General features: G+C 38.1%; 1 protein-coding gene across 1 annotated transcript in view; it reads right to left on the bottom strand.

The window, feature by feature from the left end:
• The window catches only part of PRDM5 (PR/SET domain 5), a 200591-nt gene that overhangs the window by 10777 nt on the left and 169158 nt on the right, over positions 1-20656 (bottom strand). Inside the window, exon 14 of the mRNA XM_029916908.1 lies at positions 1976-2080. Coding sequence (XP_029772768.1) covers positions 1976-2080 — 105 coding nt within the window. The remainder of the gene's footprint in view (positions 1-1975; positions 2081-20656) is intronic.

Here is a 20656-nt window from a genome sequence, read left to right as displayed (position 1 = left end):
AGGGGGAACGGAGGAGGGAGAGAGAGTTGGGGAGAGAGAGGGATGCAGAACTTGAGAGACTATTGAATGCTGAGAATGAACTGAGGGTTGAAGGGGAAGGGGGAGGGGGGAAAAGAGGTGGTGGTGATGGTGGAGGGCACTTGAGGGGAAGAGCACTGGGTGTTGTATGGAAAACAATTTGACAATAAAATATTATGGAAAAAAAATAAAAAAATAAAAAGGTTGATTTTATGTTCTGTGAATTTCATCTCAATTAAAAAAAAACACATTGCCTTGGCAGGGCAAAGAACACATACATTGGAGATTGAATGTAATGAAACATAGGGAGGGGCCAGGCTGTGCACTGGGGGGGGGGGGGACTAGAAACCGAGAGGAAGTAACAGATTTGATAGTTATTCAGGAAAATGGAAGACTGGGAATGAGTGAGAAAGGATGACCTCCATTCAGAATGACTGGATAAGAAGGATAATAAGATTTTGGAACAAAGACAACCAGTTCTTTAGAGAGGGATCTGCATTTCAAGTTGTTCTGGGAGGCACATTAAACTTGGAACTCTACTCAATGGACTAGTTTGGTCAATAGATAAAGATCAGAGAGTTTTGAAAATATAATAGAAGTAAACGGAAAAGGAGGATAAAGAAAAAGTTATGTTTGTAACATAGTTTTTTTAAAAAAAATAACATCATGGTCCGGTTTAGTTTAGAAAGTAGTCAACAAAAATATTTAGCATAAATAACAGTTGAATTGAATGTGATGGTAGGAAGATGTCCGTACACAGTTAACATTCAATTTCTATCTCCCATCAGTTATTTGTGCAGTTGTACAATTAAGTAATCTAAATGGATGTGTCTATGTGGAAATGCTTCCAATATAAGCACTGACGAATTAAACCAACTGGATTATTAAGCAGGGGCTGTTGCTCCAGTTCAGGATTGAGTTCTACATGTGCACATTTCTTTCTCTACAAGTACTTCTTGCCTTAAAGACGTTCACTGTTCTAAAGATATTTTTACGAGTAAGCCCACTGGGAGTACATTGTTGCCTTAACCTTCCCACCAGAGTCTCATGGACGGACAAGGAAAACATCTTGTGTTTGTGAGCTTCCTTTCATGTGGACTGCTTACCCCATACTCTGTCCGTTGGGATATGCCAATGGGACTAAGTACTCGAGTTTCCCTCTGCATTTAAAGAGCATTCTGTACTGTGTAATTTTACACACTACAACTTTAATGTTTTTCTTACATCAAGCTATATTAATACTCTTTTTGCTACTTTTGTATAAGAAATAAGCATCCAAGTGTTTTCCCTAAAGCCTGTGTCAATCTTCTATCAATGGTCAATCTTACACAGAATGGTGACACTGCTCATTGAAAAACCATTTTTCCTAAATTAATTAATATTCAGATTAATTTTACTGAGAGTGGTAGTATTTTTCCTTTCATAAATAGTGTAAACAACTAAGTTGATAATTTCATTTCAATTCAAAAGTCATACACAGAAAATCTAAACAATTAGTAACATTATTTAAGCAAAGGAGTTTATTCATGTTTTAGAAATTCATTGTTTGGCAGTAGCAAAATAAGTAACATCTATGGCCAAGTAAATCTCTGGTTTAACTGTCACTAACCTATCAAAGATTTGGGCAGACATATGAAACCTGCCTTGAATCATCATGAATTTATACCTTGAGAGAACAACTCAATTGCATTAAAACAGGGTGCAAACATGCCTTAACAAAAATCAGTTAATTTGCTGCCAGTAAACCAGGATGAACAAAATTAAGACAAAGTGGATATATGGATTATATCAAAAGATACAGGCAGCACAAGGCAATAACAGAAAGACCAGCACCCCAAAAGAACAAACACTGGTCCTTACACACACAGGTCCCCAGATGTCAAGTCACACACCAGCACACAACACACACGTCTGTCACCAGAGGACACTGAGGGAAGCAAAGAGAAACCAAACTCACATCACACTGAAAAGGCTTTTCTCCGGTGTGCGTCCTCTTGTGCTCATCTAGGCCTCGCTTCTGGCTGAAGGCTTTGCTGCACTCTGAGCACTTGTAAGGCTTCTCCTGCGGCCAGTGAAAAGAGATGCCGTGAATTTGGGGAGCACAGAGCCCTCCTCGCTAAGGCGTTATGTATGGGGGCACTTCGTCTGGCCTCGCCGAGCGCTGCGGCAAGTCCACGGGGCGTCAGCAGTTGTCCTCAGGGGAAACAGCGCTAACTTGACGTCTGCCGGGCAAACTGAGCCATTCTAGCTTACGGTCGTGCGCGCTTCCAGCATTATTAGCCTGCACCCCATTTCTTGGCGAAGTGAGGTTCTGAATGATTGCCATGATCTAACTACTAAAAGAACTGAACTCTTAGGTTTTCTTTGGTCTTAGAGGGTCACAAAAATTTACTCAGATATTTGGAACCCTTGATCTAGATGGTGTAACTTGTTTACTACCTTGGAGGAATTCCTGGAAATTAAAACTTTGGAACAAAATTTTCATCAAATTTTGGGGGTAAGTTTAAAAAACTACAGCTCAACTGTGACTTAAGTATTTTCATGTTTACTGCCCAATTTTTCTTCCTAACTAGGATGTTCTTTTGTAACATCTAAATTACGTTTAAAATGAGGTATTTTTTTAACTGTTTGTCATAGGGCCTTAAAGAAAAAAAAAGTCTTCACAGGAGAAGAAAATGGTTACATTTCTCAGCCATCTTTGATACTAAGAACTTATATCCCCATCTTTTTCGCTTAGAAAGAATTGCAAAATAAATTAATATTGTTCCATTAAAACAACTTGCCATTACTAAATGCATAAATAAAAAGATTTAAGGGAAAAATAGGATTTATTTTTTATAATAGTTTATTGTCAAATTGGTTTCCATATAACACCCAGTGCCTTCCCCACAAGTGCCCTCCTCCATGACCACCACCTCCTCCTCTCCCTCCCTTCAGCCCTCGGTTCGTTCTCAGTATTCAATAGTCTCCCATGATTTGTGTCCCTCTCTCTCCCCAACTCCCTTTCCCCCTTCCCCTCCCTATGGTCCTCTGTTAGTGGGAATGTAAACTGGTGCAGTCACTCTGGAAAACAGTATGGAGTTTCCTCAAAATACTGTCAATAGAAATAAGATTTCTTTAAAGTAAGCTTGCAATGAGATTTTTTTCAAATACATCTTCAAAAATGTTAGTTTTTTTAGACTGAAGTAGTGTGTTTATGTATTTCATTTCATGTTATGTACACAAGCTCCATACATATTTTCTCCTTAGTATTTGAAAGAATATTATAAAAATTGTCAGACCTAAAAAATGGTATGTAAATGGAGAAACAGATATGTGTGTGTCCACTGTCGAGGTCTCATGAAACCAAACATTATCAGTACAGATGTGCCTCTCAGTTCACCCCCACTCTAACTGTAGCACCTGCCGCTTCCTCCGAGGTGACCACTGGGCTGGATAGAGTGCTTATCAGTCCCTTGCTTTTCTCTATGTTTTTACTGCACATGTATTGAAGGATCTCTAAACAAGATACAGTATTATTTTGCTTTTTGCACTTATTTAAATAGCATCCCCCTGTAAACTTTCTGAGTTCTTTTGTAAGTTACTTAGTTTTGCTCAACATTATCTTTATGGGCTGCTAGTCCCCAATTTTATTTTGTGAACACAGGTAGTTCCTACTCGTTCATTTTTAATACCATATAGTACTACAATCAATAGCTACACCACAATTTGCTCAGAGACATTATCCAGTGATGGACAGTTCATTTTTTTAACCAATTCTTTACTCTTACTTTGCTCTGAATTTTTTGTGCATGTATATCTGAATGCAGAGAAGTGGAATTTCCTATGATATGTGTATCTAGCAGTGGGACTGCACCTTCAACTCTTCTAGGAATGTCCAAATTCTACAAAACGGATAAACCATTTTACACTCCAGCATGCATTATAAATGTATCAAATCAATATGTTGCACCCTTTACTTATATGTCAGTTAATCTTAGTTTAAAAGAAAGAGGCAAAAAATAATAATATTAGTGTTTGCCTGGTATATCCATTTTTTTATGTTCAGTCTATATCCTTAGGTATGAGGAATGTTTCCATAAATAGCATCCAACTGGATATTTTTTAACCCATACTTATATCACCTTTTTTAAGATAATAAGTTTTGCTTCTTAATCTTCATTAATATGTATTATCATTTAGTATTATAATTACTATTATAATATATAATTAGTGTTTATTAATATTTGTTGTTATTAATCATATATTTGAATATATTTGTTTTAAATGTATTTGAATATATTTCTAACATTTTATTTTGTGCCTTGATTTCATCTTGCTTGTTTTCAAAGTTCTTTTCCCTCTCTACTTTCTTGTATGTTTTGGATTGGTAATTTTCCCTCTGTATTATCATAGAAGTTTGAACACTATTTGTATCCTCTTAGTGGTTATCTTTAACAGTTCTACTATGTACAATGAACACAGCTTAAAGGTTATCTATGTTTTCCTTCCTACTGAATAACAAGTCCTATAGAATGCTCCTGTCTTAGATGCTATGTGAAATAGTATTTTATTTGTATCTTGATTTTTAATGCCCATTTGGAATCATATTACTTTACACAATCAGTATGGTTTAGTTTCACACATGCTTAACAATTTCTTCACTTTTCATGCTTTCTTGCCTATCTGACCTTCAGAGGATCTAAAGATGGTAAATTTCGTTTTTATTTGATTGAAAATGATTATATCACATTTGTTACTGAAAATCTACAAATATAACTAGATGTATAAGAGATCCTGTTTTTCATATCTTTTAACCTCTCTTTACCATTTCCACCTTTTTGTGTTGTACTGTATGCAACTTCTTTAGAATCAGTTGATCAATTATCTTCAGGTATGAATAAATTGTTAAAAGAATCATTTGATTTTTAATTTCCATTATATTTTAAATTTTTGTAAGTTTTTATTTGGTTCTTTTCAATTACACTTAATTCTTGATAAAATCTTTTTTACTCATTTCTTATGTATATTTAAAAAATATTCAAGGCATTTATATAATTTACTTCATCTGCTAAATCATTATCTTAAGCTTTTTGGAAATCTAATTCTGCTATTTGTGGTTTCTCCTGTCTCTTGTTCATGGCTCTTGTTTCCTTGAGTGTTTCTGGAATTTGGAATCATGGGCTCATGTTTGGTGGTCTTTATCTGTTAAAATGCTGTGACCCCTGAGTTGAGGGTAAGTCCCTTCAGACAGAATTGTGTTTGCTTCTGCCAGGCATTCTGGGATGCTATCAATCAAAGACCATTTTAAGTTTATTTCTTGCCTTAGGGTTTTCTGGTCAGGGAAGTATTTTAAGTCTGAACTCTAAACACACTTGAGGGAAAGACTGTGGTTATAAACTCTAAGGAGAACTCTTTTCTCTAGCCAGCAATTACTGAGACAGTTAAATGTCCCAAGCACCTCTGTTTGCCAAAGGTAGATTATTTCCAGTCCCTGAATTCATTTTGAGTCTGGTTTTTCGAGGGTCCCAGCACTGTGGTGGGATGTGGTTCCATCTTGCCCCTATAACCTAAGCCCAGAGTTTGCCTCCCTTTCCATTGTCATTCAAAACCAAAGCTTGAATTTACAGAAACTGGCAAACACCTTGCAAGGTGCTACATTCTCAACATGACCATATCATTCTGGCACTCAGCTTTGGTTTTGTTTGTTGGGTACTGGGGATTACTGTTACTTTTTTTTTTAAGTATAACAATACTTTGCCCTTCATATGTCTGCCCATCTCTTCTATACCTGGATCTTAAACAATCTCCAGTTTTTCTGAAAATATTGCAGGGAGGGATAGGATTTCTGACAGATTTGGTCAAGCCGTCTTACAGTGCTCCCTTTACTGCCCACCCTTGAAAAGATTCCACTCTATAGTGAATGGTTCCGAAGTAAGTGCTAGAAAATTCCTGCCCTGGTAAACAGCTTTTATCCCAGAGGCAGAACCAGAAGGTCATAGATCACGCATCTTAAATTTAAGAAAACCAGATGAACTGAAACAAAAATAAAAAAGTGCATTTTCTTTAAAAAATTTTGCCTGGTAACCACAGTTGAGTATAGAGAGTAAGCTGAGTGGTACAAAAATACCTACACCTGTTACCCCTCTCTTTTTCCTCTGAAAACTGTGAAGAGAATTCTGTTGCCTCTAGAGCATTCCTAAGTATTCTTAGCCCTAACTTTCCAGTCCAGAAGAATTCACGCTTGGAAGCAAGAGAACTTCAATTTCTAATTGTCCTTGCCTGCCTTTACCATAGGTTCACTAGGATGACAATGGTTAGGTAATTACATCGTGACTGAGACAGTAAGAGATGCCACAGAAAGCTTAGGAAATCTTTGAGTTATTGTCAGGTTAGGCAGCAGGGCTGGGGCTGAACTCTCTGCTACATCCCCAAGGTACACTGGAAAGCAATCCGTAGGCTGGTGTGGCTGAACGGTACAAGCAAGTTTGGATGTCATTGGACTTCCAAAGGCCACAACACTCCTCCCCGCCAAGGAATTCATATACTATCACCATTTAACATAATAACAATATCGTAATAATAATAATAATATATCATAACCCCATTACTGCTCTTCTTCTATCTTTTCCTCCATTACAAAATCTTTAATATGGGCACAAAAATCTGATTCAGTAAAGTATTACAGAAATTGTAACACTGTTTCAGAGTGGAATACTTAGTATAAATTACACATTTGAAGTAATTAGCTGGGTTTAACTGAAGACAAAATGATTAGGCCCTTGATTAGTTCTGTTTCTGAATGATTACACAGTATAACTGACACATAGCTTGTCCTTTGTCATCGTAACTGGGGAAAGGTTACTAAATAGAGGCAATCTATTTGTCAGTTAAACTGTGTACTCCGTCAAAAGGAGAATTAATCAGTAGTCTAATCAGTCTGCTTTAATCAAACAGCATTTGGCAGAATTCATTCAGAAGGTAGGATTTATAGAATTCTACACCCTGCACCTTGGTATGTAGTTAATAAAAAGTCCTATTTTTGTGCTGTTCATGCCCACCTATATTTACACACTACACAGACTAGCAAAGACAAAGATGGATAGTGGGTAGATTACCAGCATGCTGCAGGTACATATTCTGAATATTACCCATGATCATTTTCATGTCAGGCCCAATCAAAGAGACACAGAAAATATTATAAATAAGCTTTTTCCTTTGTAGTCAGAGGCCAAGGTATATGTATAAGGAAGTCATATAATGATGGTTCACAAATATTCTTTCATGACAGTGGTAGCCTGACTCCAACAGAATTGAGAAATAAAAATGAGTAAGCAATTGTAAGAAAACAGGCAGACCACTGAGGATGGTGAGGAGTGTCAGAGCCTATAGTACTGTGAACATATATCAACACAGTTGGCTTATGATAGGGTTCAACCTATGAGCAAAAAACACTGGCTCCTTGGTCACTGTGCAGTATGTGAAGACACTTGATGGACAAACATTTCCTTTATTTGTCTTGCTCAAAGCTGTAACAGGCCAGAGTGTCCATGCTGTTAATGAAATAACTTCCATGTGAGCAACTTGGACACCAAGTACAATCTGAGAGAACAAACTCACTGAAGAGGAATCAGATGTGGAAATGTCTCTGTCTCTGTCTCTCTCACTCACACACACACACACACACACACACACACACACACACGTGTGTTAGGATATAAAAGTTATCTTTTGTTCCAAATGAATTCACTGTATTACTTTTTTTAGACTAGATATTTCTAGCTATTAATATTTATCCTATTAGGGTTCAGAAAAATGAAGACTTTTGTCAGATGATAATTTCTCATTTCTGAGTCGAAAAGAAAATCTTAAAAACTTCATGAAGCAGAGATTAGGTGTCAACTTCTTAAGTATGAAATTTCTAAATAAACAGAAATTTTATACATTTCTAGTTCCCCATTTTCTCAGTTAATGCAGCAGTGGTTAAGTTTCTGCTGTTGGGCACATTACAAATTCTGGCAGGGATAAAATGGGCAATTTGTGACTAAATATATTTTTTAAATGTTTATTTATTTTTGAGAGAGTGAGTGTGAGTGGGGGAGGGGGAGAGAGAGAGAGGGAGACACAGAATCCAAAGCAGGCTCCAGGCTCTGAGCTAGCTGTCAGCAAAGAGCCTGACATGGGGCTCGAACTCATGAACCTCAAGATCATGACCTAAGTTGAAGTTGGATGCTTAACCAACTGAGCCACCCAGGTGCGCTCATATCATCTTATTTTTAAAGTGCTTGGGACAAAGTCATTTGCCTCTCAAACTTTTCCATCTGCAAAAAGTCTCACTAATTTCCAAAGCAGAATGTGGAGTCTCTTGTGTAAGGAAATATCACATAGAAAGAGCCTTGAACTCTTGCCAGCCTGCAACCTGATGGGACTGATTTGCCAGACTGTCCTTAGAAAGGAACAGGAGGCCTAAATCATCCACTGTGGTCTGGAGCAGGGTTTCTCAACCTCCGTATTACTGATATTTAGGGCCAGATAATGTTCTGTTTTAGGGAGCTGTCCTGTGTACCCACTAGATGTCAGTAGCACATACCTCTCCCCTCCAAGTTTATTCCCAAATTGTAATGACTCAAAATATCTCCAGACATTGCCAAACATCCCCTGGGGGGCAAAAGTCACAGAAGTACCATACGGAAGAGTACTTCTTGAACTATCTGCTGTAAAAGAGTGTGTTTTTCCCCCTGTGTTGGTGACCGATACTTTTGTAAAATAGGATGAAAATGAAATTATTTAGATGTGCACCAATGCCAAAATGCTGCAAAAGTCCTAAGTAATTCCTCACAATTTCTGTACCTATCTTATCACAGAACAGAAACAGAGTCTGAGGGCTGGTACTGACTGGTCTTCAAGTCACACTTTGAATAGCACTGGTATAGAATAAAAATGTCTTTGGGGCACCTGGATGGCTCAGCTGATTAAGTGTCTGACTTCAGCTCAGGTCATGATCTCATGGTTCATGGGTTCTAGACCCGTGTAGGGCTTCGTGTGGACACTAGGAGCCTGGAGCCTGCTTCAGATTCTGTGTCTCCCTTTCTCTGCCCCTCCCTCGCTCTCTCTCTCTCTTTTTTCTCTGAAAAATAAACATTAAAAAAAGTCTTTTATTACAAAATGCCCATGATTCAGTTGAATCATCATCTAAGTGAACAAATTATATACTACACCTTACATAAAGGATACCTACTAACATAATTACATGTAAACCTTGAATTAAAAATCATTTTAATCTTATATATAAAAACTCTTAAATTTTTATGGTTGGGTGGAGAGGTTATAAATGGAAACAAACTCATATTTGTCAAACCTGGGTGAGGTTACATAGAGATTCGTTATCCTATTCTCTCTGCTTCTGTGGGCTTAAATTTTTCCTTATAAAAAGTTAACAGATTTTAAAAAATTTTTCATTTTATTCTAAAACATAAAACATCATTCTCCTTCTGCTTCAAGGATCTTGTCTTCTTTTTAGGGAAACCGTTTGTGGTATCACCAAGGTGGATCCTGTACACATTAAATCATCTCAGAAGTCAGAAACGTGGTCTCAGAAATGCCTGCTCAGAGACGCCCTGGTGCTCCTGTGACGGGTCCCACCGCCAGCCACACAAATACAGCCGGTGAGTAGACTCCCCACACCCATCCTCTTCCCCCGCAGCCCAGAAGGTTCAGGTTGCTCACTCAGATATGTGTCTCTTGTGCTCTTGTATAATAGGGTCATTTGTTTAATTGGGTCAAAATCGTACCTCATGTGGTATTTCCCATGATGGATCCTCTGAGAATAAATGAGAACTCCAGGCAGCGTCCTGCAGTGGCCCTGACACTGACCAGAGGTCAGGCTTGGCATGTGTTCTTCAGGGTGGCAGAAACTATGAAGCTCATGCTGATATTTCCAGATTTTTCCACTGTCCTAGGAACCAGCTAGCTCTCTTGGTAAGACTGGCTCTGTGATCAAAAGATGACTACCCAGTTCTAGAAAACATCCAGCTGGCAACAGTCACAGGTAGAATTTAGAGGAGGCTTTGCGAATGTGGCCCCACGGGCTGCTATTACACACAGCAGAGGGGACAGATCTACGGCCCACCGTGCGGCATGCCATATATCTAATGGCTCCTCTTAATGGCCCTGTTTCTGAACGTGCATGTGACACCAGCTGCACACAATCAAAATGCACCGAGTTTCCCCCTAATGAGCAGCCTTGCCTAGAAAACTTCTTTTACAGATGTTTATAGCTTTTGTGGCTTTTTATTCACCATCTTATTTTTATAGCTGGTGTGATCTTTCAACATATGACAAAACATACCCATGGCCTAGTAAACAATGCACTTAAAAATTATAACTCTTAGGGAAGCTTACAGAAAGCTAGGAGAATATTTAAAGCAGGTTTCTACATAACACATTCATAATTGGTTTTGCATTGTGGCTAATGGAAAACATACTTACTATAAACTAGGAAAATGAATTGCACAATTCACATATAGAAAACTAAAAATAAGCACAGTAAACAGAATATAATTCTTATATTAACGTGTTGTATACAAACTTTAAATAGAAACAAGAAGGCACTCCGTCCCTTTTTAATCCATTCTTGAGGCCTACAGAAGGATATGTATAAATGAAATGGCTAAAGTCCGGTCACTTGCAAAGAGGGAATAAAAGAGTTTTTCTGGCATAAAGCAAGCAAAGAATCATCCAAACCAGCTCAAAAGCCTTGCTTCCCGGGGCTGTATGAGTGACTGGGACTGGTCATCTGGATAGTGAGGCAAACTGGCCAAACTACACTTTTCCCTCGTATCCTCCCAGTCTCTACCCTGTGGATTGCATCCCTGCCTGCACACCTGAATCACCCAGGGCACCTTTTTTACAAATATCTATGCCTGGGCGTGGCCAAGCACTGGCATTTTTTAAAGCTCTCAAGGTGCTTCTAGTGTGCAACCCACTAGGTTCTAGCCTGGTTCATTATCTTCTCAAGCAATAACTGTACTCCTACTAATAAATACAACAACAGCAACAATAACTTTTTTTTGAGAGTGAGAGAAAGAGAGAGTGTGAGCAGGGACTGGAGCAGAGGGAGAGAGAGAGAGACAGCGAGAGAGAGAGAGAGAGAGACAGTGAGAGAGAGAGAGAGAGAGAGAGAGAGAGAGAGACAGTGAGTGAGAGAGAGAGAGAGAGAGAGAGAGAGAGAGAGAGAGAGAAAGGAAGCAAGCTCCACACTCAGTGAGGAGCCTGAGCTTCGGCATTTTAAAAGGACTGAAGGTGATTCTAATATGGACACACATTTGGGAACCACTGGGCTAAGCCAATGATGGCAATTCCATTTCCTTTTCAGTGATGGTTTTAGACTGGAGCATGTCATGTGACTGTGGTTATGGAGTGGATAAAATAAGTCTACGAGGAATTCTGAGGAAGGCTTCTCCCATCTCCTGAGGCCAACATGTACATGACATGTACAGAGGTGATGCCTGGGTTGCTGCAGCCATGTGGTAGCATGTGAGGAGCCGGATGAGGAAAGCAAGAGACATGAGAGGAATCTGAGCCACTCAAGACCCTGTGGAGCCACTGCACCGACCAACCACGAGACGGCCCTACCTCTGAATTCTTGTTATGTGACTTAATGAATACCTTTATCATTTAAGGTCCTTTCAATGAGGCTTCTGATTACTAAGGAATGGAAGTATTCTGCTGTCTTTACCTTCCCAATCATCACACCATATTCGACCAGCCCTATACTAGTGACAGAGAATACTTCTAGTTCAGGTTGCAGCATAATGCTACAACAGTGAGTCAAAAACTCAAGGTCAGTGGCTGGCTATTAAAAATGACAAGGTACAGCCCAGTCTAAGAGCCTTAGGACTAAAAATGGAATGAGCGTTCTTTTGGACAGCAGCATTTTCCTTATACACATGAAGAAAGGTAGAAAGGAGCTGAAAATAGGGGCGCCTGGGTGACTCAGATGGTTAAGCATTGGACTTTGGCTCAGGTCATGATCTCATAGTTCATGAGTTCGAGCCCTGCATTGGGCTTTGTGCAGACAGCTCAGAGCCTGGAGCCTGCTTTGGATTCTGTGTCTCCCTCTCTCTCTGCCCCTCCCCTGTTCACACTGTCTCTGTCTCTCTCAAAAAAAAAAAAATCATTAAAATAAATTTTTTAAATAAAAGAAAGGAGCTGAAAATATATTTGCTGATAAGAATTCTGAGAACAATGTGAGAGTTGTGCATTGTAAAGAAAGTTCTTTGTAATCCTTGAAAGAAAAGGAATGCTGGTTAAGTGAAAGTGCATTATTATTTAAATTATCTAAAGGGAAACTACTTCTTTGCCTGCATAATGACAATTGTTTCAAATTTTTTTTCTCAGAAATCTTACAAAAGAAGACTCATCATATGAACAGGAAATTTTCATAATAAGGAAAAAGTGATTCTCACCAATGTACAAGATTATAAATCAGACATCGAAACAGAAATACAAATTGTAACAAAAATATGAAGAAAAATAAGGGAAAGAAGTAGAAAGGCGTAGAAGGGAAATAAGTACGGTAAAAAGGATAAATGTATGTATACATGTACATATATATATTTAGATATACATAGTGTCAAAAATACTAAGTTTTGCATAACAATCAGACATGAGGCCAATCACAGAAACAAGTTGCTGGAGCTGGGAGAACACAGAACACTAGCGTAACGGCCTTATTCTTTTGTCACATACTGGCTTCAACATTTTTGTTTGTGGAACCCAAAAATTTGCTAATGAAAATCAAAGTAAGTCTTGTAAGTTTAAAACAGCCTCAATTTTTGTGCATGTTCTAGGCTGTTTTATTTACCTATGGAATATTTCTGAAAAAATTAGTTTAAGATGCAGTAATGCACCACCAAAGGCAAACTTAGAAAGAAAAATACTACTTCTTCTAGAAAGGTCTTTTTCTATATGTGAACTAGTCCTTTAAGCTTACCTATTAGTTAATTTAAATGTTTCAAGCTCTATTTACAAGTGATCTGACAGCAGTCAAGATAATCTCCATGATTAGATGATGGTGTAATTCAGGGTAAATTCATCAGCAAAAGTCTCCATTGTGTATTGAGCCAGACACTGTGTTAAGAACTGTGGCGAACACAAGGATTAAGACATTGTCGTCAGCCTCAAGAAGAGTCCACGGATTTGACAAAAAGACAGGGTAGCTGAAGTAGATGAAGTTGAAATTTACTTGTCCATCAACCTTCAGTTTCTGTAGCTAAACAATCTGAAATACAATATGCAGCAAATACCAAATATCCCTGTCAATTTAGGTGTCATAATATAGTGGCACAGGCTACAAAGAGCAATGTGAAATGAGAACACAGTACATTTAAAAAGCAGATCCAATCAATCCACAGAGAATTCATTTAATTCAACTTGCCTACTTCCAAAAATAACAAGCATGCTTTCTGACATATGTGATGGTGGCAAGTGTAATCCATCTTTGAATAGAACCATAAAGTTTATTCAGAGGTCTGTAGGAGAAAGGAATTATGTAAATGCAAAGCCTCAGAAAAAGGATATCTAATTCTGAAGAAATAACATACTTATCCCATTATATAACTTTGAAAATAATAAGCAGAAAGGTGCTATCACACATGCAACTAATTCGCCCATGGCCAAGAGAGCATTCATTTCAGCCAAGTTCATGTCAACAGGTGAAACACAACCATCAAGGCGCCGGCAGAAGTCAGAGGAAATCGTATCATCAATATAAATTACATCTCTGACTCAACACACTGGACATAAACCTGCCCCCTTCAAACCTCACAAATGCTGAAAAAATCAGGCTGTCTATTTGCACAGGTGAGGATTCCATAGTTGGCCTGGCAGAGATCTTGCTAGATTTGAACGTGTGCAAGTCATACAAGGTTTTGACAAAAAAACAGATTAAAAATTAAGAAAGGAAGAAAGAAAGAAAGCAAGAAAGCAAGACAGCAAGAAAGAGGAAGGAAGGAAGGAAGGAACACAACACCATTATTGGAATAAGAGAACATTTTTGTTTTCCAAATTTGAATATCATAAACATTTTTACCCCAAAAGCAATAGCAGAACATTATTTTTATTCTCAAAATTAGCATCTTCACTCTTTACCTTTTTATCTGAACGGTTTTGTTCTGCAAGTAAATTTGAGCTCAATCTTCTTTTGCAAATGGGTGAGTTTTTGTGAGGACTTTTTGTAATCCCCGGCAGTGTTACACAGCAGGCGGATATATACTTCCGACCTTCTGCAAAAACCATTCCTCCCCACAAAATCATCTACTGTCATCAACAGTAACCAGTAATAAATCAGATTTTGCCTTTTCTTTTTTCTTTTCACATGATGGTGACTTTATTCACTAGCTTCTGATTGTTTGGGGTTCAGTATGTTTCTTGAGAAAAGACTTCTCATTAATTTATTTTAAGAACTATGATGACTAGTCTGGCCAACTGTCCCCATTTACCTGGGACTAGCCCAGTTTCAGGCCTTGAGGTCCCACAACCTAAGAATCTCCTCACTGTGGGCAAAGAGCAAGATGATGCCAAGTCAGTTTCTATGTTAAACGGCCCATGTGAATTGGGGAATCCCAGCCTGATGTGATGTCCCATTTACATACCATCTAGGGAACCACAGCATCATCCCTATAAAGTTGCTCAGCTGTCACCAGATAGCACAATGTACTAAACACGAGGCCTGCCTATACTCCTCCTCGCCCTCTCCCCCGCTCTCTCCCCCAGGTACAAACAAAGCCTACTGCCTCCCTGGAAGGATGGACTCAGTTACTTTGGACAAGCAGTGACAATCACCGCTGAGAAAAGGAGCATCCAGCCCTTTCTGGCGTAAGTTAAGACGCTACAGGATGAAGGACGAAGGATGAAGAATGGCTGGGGGGTAAGAGGAGCAATATTTCAGGGTGAAGTGCCAAGTTTTTGCTTGGGCCAAGCAAAATGCTTTTTGTCAAAAAGATGGTTATTGTTTTGTTGTTTTGTTTAAAGGGAGAACATTTTCAGAGAGCTACTTATGAGCTATCAGAGTGACCCAGAAGTCATTCAACTCATTCTCTCAGAATATATTAGGTACAAGAGAAGACTCTGAATTGAGGGAATTTCCTTGATCTTACTAGATTCCAAGACACAGTAAGCCTATTAGAAGTGCAGATCTCAATTTTGAACCATTCCTGTACATATTAAGAAGATCTTGTTTAATGTTTTCATTCTTTACATTTGTTCCTCCATTTCAATACACCAGTCCCTTCAGAGTATGCTGACACATTGGGAAAGAACTGCTAGTGCAATCTCTTAGAGATCTGTTCTCTCTTTTTATACTTGCAGGGGCAACAGTTTTCCTCCAAGTAGCCAGATACCCTCCAAATCAAATCAATGTAAATAATACATTTGGTGGAAGATTCAGCTAACAGAATTCTTACTAGGCACACAAAGGAACGAAGCCACAATGAGGCCCAAATGCTCAGAGAGAGTTTACTGAGTGTACTTGTTTCCTATCAAATAAAGTACAGAACAAATCTCCAAAGACCCCTCTCTAGACAGGGGTAAAAGAACATACACTGGTCATCTCCAGACACAAAACCGAGGGTGTGGGGGGTAACAAGGCCAGCATCTGGGGCTTTAACCTCAGTATCGAATGAAAAGGAATGGACATTTAGCATGCGGCACCCACAGCACCGGCAACAGCTCCTAACAGGACAGATGTTGGAGAACTCACTCATGTCCTGCCAATGGGAAATATAAACAGAATTTAATATTTAAAAAATTAATTTAGCCACTGAGACATATATTACGTGGTGATAAGCTGTCCCACATGTTAAAAACTGTATTGTAGATGAAATGTCATTTTTTTGGCAATGGCTTCGTATACTGCTTACATGTCTAAAAACACATGTTAATTTTTGTTCCTTCACTTCTGTTGTCTCTACAAAGCCAAATATATATAATAGATCAAAAGCAGTCATGTACATCACATTCTGGGAAAATGTTGATTTTAACTTCTACTGGAAGAGTGAACCAATACATTCATTCACTGAATAGGAGTAGTGGAACTGGCAAGCCACATACATAAGAGAGGCACATGTATATATTTATATATATATGATATGTATATATACAGACACGATGGATGTGATAATGGCAAAGGCTCGAGTTTAATAGAATTTATTCAGGGTAATGCATATTGAGAACAGTCCTAGGAAGCCACCAGAATTGTCCCCACTGATGTGCTGAGTTTTGGCACTGGGATCCAGCTGGTATCTGGCATGAATGCTCTGGGATGTTTGAGACCTGGAATGGTCTAGGCTTTAGGGCCTGGCAGATAGGTAGGCAGAGAATCTCAAGGGTAGTCCTAAAGCTCAAGGAGGTTTTCAAGTGTCTGTCACTTTTTGCTAAAGCAGAAAGCACTTTACACTCTGAGAGCACCGCTGGAGAACCTCAGACCGTCCGTTTTCAGCTTGATAAGAATTAGCCCTTGGACAAGCGGCTTCTGCCGCTCACAGCTTTACCCTAGCGCAACCACTAACCCTGGAGTGAGGGGCCTCAGGTATGATTACCAGCCTCCAGAGTCTGTTGCCCATTTCTTCTGCCTCATGATTTCCAGAACACCAAATTTCAGATCAGTAATCTGTCCTATAAGGATCTGTCACAATGTAGCAGCAAAGATCACAACCAATCAGCACCATCATAATCACTGTGAAGCACAGTTTTATGAAACAAAGAAAAATTACAAAAAACAAGACATCTGTTTGGTAGGTCTTTAAAGTACAAATAAATTTTTTAAAATAATTAAAAAATAAAGTGCAAATAAATAACATTTCATGACTAAAATTCATTGAGAAATTGCTCTCACTTTTGGTTCCTATTATTTCTATCTACAATATTGATTATATAATGATATAAACTATAAATTATCTTTTCTGAGGTCACAGAGTGGGGAATTTTCCAGTGAAATCATATTTGTTGTCTATATTCTCTATTGAGTTAGTTTGTCTACTCATTTTAGGAAATCTGTAATGCAGATATTATCCTTCCTTATGACCTCAGTTCTTTCCAGAGACTATTTAAGTATGAATATTAAAAGCTTAATACCATGAGTCTACTGCCACACAGGCAGAATACTCATGAGGGCTGAGTATTGCTTGCTGAGAAAAGTGAAAGATAAGAGTTTCTACAAAAGAAATGAGTATAGCAAGTTCTATGTCATGTGCTTACAAAACAAAAACAGAATTCACTTAAAGAACAAACCAATTGGTCTTTTTTTTTTTGTTTATTTATTTGAGAGAGAGTGCATGTGGAGGAGGGACAGAAAGAGAGAGAGGGAGAGAGAGAGAATTCCAAGCAGTCTCCCAGGCACTGTCAGCACAGAGCCCAATGTGGGGCTCCATCTCACAAACCCATGAGATCGTGACCTGAGCCGAAACAGTCAGACGCCTAACTGGCTGAACCACCTCAGGTACCCCACGTCTTTTTATTTTTAAAAATATTTGAATAGTACTAGTGCAACTAAGTGTTCTCTGAAGTTATAATTGCACTAAGTCAGAATCAGCATGTATAATATGTAATATATACCTAATACATAACAAAGATATATAAGGTAAGTATATAAATGTATACCTTACATAACAAATGTATATAAGGCAAGTATATAAATATATACCTAGTGTTTATAATTTTATAAATACACAAAAGTATAACTTTGTTATTTTATTAAGTACACAAATCAAATATAAATATATATGGTATTTTTTCAACTTAGTTTGAGAACTGAACTTGAGATGAGAACTGAAGGAAAATGGGATTTTATAAGCAGCATGTTTCAATATTCCTCAGGAGCAGTGGGATGAAAGTCAGCGTAGCAGCTCTGACTCTGGGACCCCAGAAAAAGGCGATCTTCTGTCCACTGAATCACGACTGATTCAGAGCATAAAGATTTAGTCTTAAGCACTGAGTTAAGAGAGAGCCAAAGCCTTAAGGTTTCTCAGGGAAAGCAGACTTTGGTCAGTCAAATTGTAATGATATTCATGTTCTTAGAACCACTAACTGCCTCATATATTATAGTGAAAAATAAAGAAATCAGAGAATAAGGCCTCTTTTATGGAGAAAAAAATATATCCATAACTATAATTTAAACTGAAATCAAAATAAATGACCTCAATCCTAAAAGCCCTCTGCTTCCTTCATGAATTTAAGAATAAATTTCACTCTAATATCTAGAGTTACTGAAATGAAAGCATTTGAAAAATATTCAAAACCTCCTTAGGACGAAGGCAGTATAGCTGAGAGGCCCAATAAGTCCTCAAAATCATTATTCGCTCAACCTGACTACCGGGCTTGGTATCAATTTACCATGTGGCCTACTGTGAGTCATTCCTGGCCTAGATGTATCTTTCTGGAATAATATTACACCTAAAATAGCCTAAAATATTAAACCTAAAATAGATCATCAAAGATTTAAAAGGGTTTTACATTGAAAATGCTATTTTAATTTCCAATAATGAAGAGAAATTGCAAATGAGGAATTTAGGTAAAATGAGAGGACTAAATCTCACCACACTGGAATTGCACTTACTAAAATGGATTATAAGGGACATGAAATAGCCCTCCTTGATAACTTTCAAAATATTGACCATATTTTACTGAAAATAGCTTAAAAAGTGCAAGTGAAGGGAAAATGCCTGTAGAGGTCATACTGGTACTGTTGAATAATTTTTGATGAGACGTGTCTTTATGACAGCCACCTTGGAGCATTCTCCAGCAAGCCACTTTCTAGCATGAATCCTGGAGACTCTGAAACGGGGCACGGGGGAGTACAGTGGACTTAAAAGGTCCTTTAGCGGCACCAAATTTTGTTTGTTTGTTTGTTTGTTTTTGTTTTAATATTTTTTAATGTTTTTTAAATTTATTTTTGAGAGCGAGAGACAGAGAGAGAGAGAAAGAGACAGTGTGAACAGAAGAGGGTGAGAGAGAGAGGGAGACACAGAATCTGAAGACAGGCTCCAGGCTCTGAGCTGTCAGTGGAGAGCCTGATGTGGGGCCCAAACCCAGGAACCATGAGCTCATGACCTGAGCAGAAGCCGGGTGCACAACCGACTGAGCCACCCAGGCACCCCTGCAACAAGTTGTTTTTGAACTGAATGAAAAATCAGCAAGTTTTCTTAGAGTATTTATAGAAGACAGGTTCATATAATATGGAACATAACCCTTTAAAACATTTTGATGACTATGTAGTCATAATAAAGAATAAAGACTGTGGTGATAAAGACATCTAACTTCCAATCTCTGTGCTGCCCACTGGTTGTATGACTGGACAAGCTACTTAACCTCTCTAAACCTTACTTCCCTCATTTGTAACATGAGATTTTACACCTATGTCATAAGATTTTGGTTATCATAATGCTTGGCTCATAATAAGAATTCAATAAGCATATTTTATATATTATATTCCTCTGCTTTCTTCTATGTATTATCAAAATATGCATATCAATAATGTAATTCAAAATTGAAAAAGGCACACAAATCATTAAAATGTAATTGGGTGATTTTAGGAAGAAAGGGAATTATGTAGGAACCTCAATATAGCATTGTTCTTGAAATCCATTAATGGAGCCTTCATATAAATAGATAGTCCTTTATTTCAAGATTCCTATGATACTTTAGTAATTAAAGTCCCTGAATAGAGTGCAAGATGAATATAAAATCCTATTTCAGAGAGAAAATAGTATGGAAAAATGTATTACTTTTCTAAGAATAATGGTCCCATTTCTTTTAAAAACTAATTGTATATTGCCTATCTTAAAAACAAAGAAAAATTCTCTTTATACATTTCACACAGCATGTACTTTCTTTAAATCCTGAAGTATATTATTAAGGTCTAAAGATAATACAGTGGTAGCAAAGCTGCAATCATCATTTAGCTTACATGCTAAATATTTATAGAATTTTATTTCAGCTAAATTCGCAAACTGCTCTTTGTGGATACAGCACACTCAGGTTCTGATGCCAACGTGCCTCATCCCTTACAGGAACAGATTCAACAGGAGAGAGCAACCCCAAGACAGCGTATCCAGTTTTCACCGAGGATGCCATGTGTCCTATATATTGTTCTCACAGTAGTAATAGTAATAGCTATAGCCTTAGCAATCGAGTTATAACTTCATTAGTCTTAACCTGAAAGACAGTTTTTGTAATATAAAAAATGATATAAAAGATGAAAAAAATGTTACTTTAGGGGATAGAATTGGTTGGAATGAACACTTGTCTTTATATCACAGTTTTGCATTTCTAAGCAAAAAGCACCTAGGATTCTTGATTATCTTCTTCCTTCATTCCCTCACTGGGAAACAAAAGTCTGTGTTGACTCATTACTACCTACAGCATCAATCAACTGCATCTTCTCGTCTCAGCCCAGAGATCTCCACGGGGTCTTGTGGAACTTGCCTCATCCCCCACCTTATGCTCTAGTTCTCCCCAGCACACACTGCGAGCTCCACCCAACTCACAAAGGTTCTCGCCAACCCACAAAGCACAACTTCGAAACTTGGCACACAGCGCTCAGTTGGTTTGGCATGCCCTGCTCCCAATTCTGCTCCTTTCCCTAGAAAGTTCATACTCATGC

The sequence above is a fragment of the Suricata suricatta genome, chromosome 1 (assembly GCF_006229205.1).
Source record: "Suricata suricatta isolate VVHF042 chromosome 1, meerkat_22Aug2017_6uvM2_HiC, whole genome shotgun sequence".
Classification (NCBI taxonomy): domain Eukaryota; kingdom Metazoa; phylum Chordata; class Mammalia; order Carnivora; family Herpestidae; genus Suricata; species Suricata suricatta.
The sequence above is the reverse complement of the archived record's forward strand: the minus strand, read 5'-3'. Positions and strand labels throughout refer to the sequence as shown.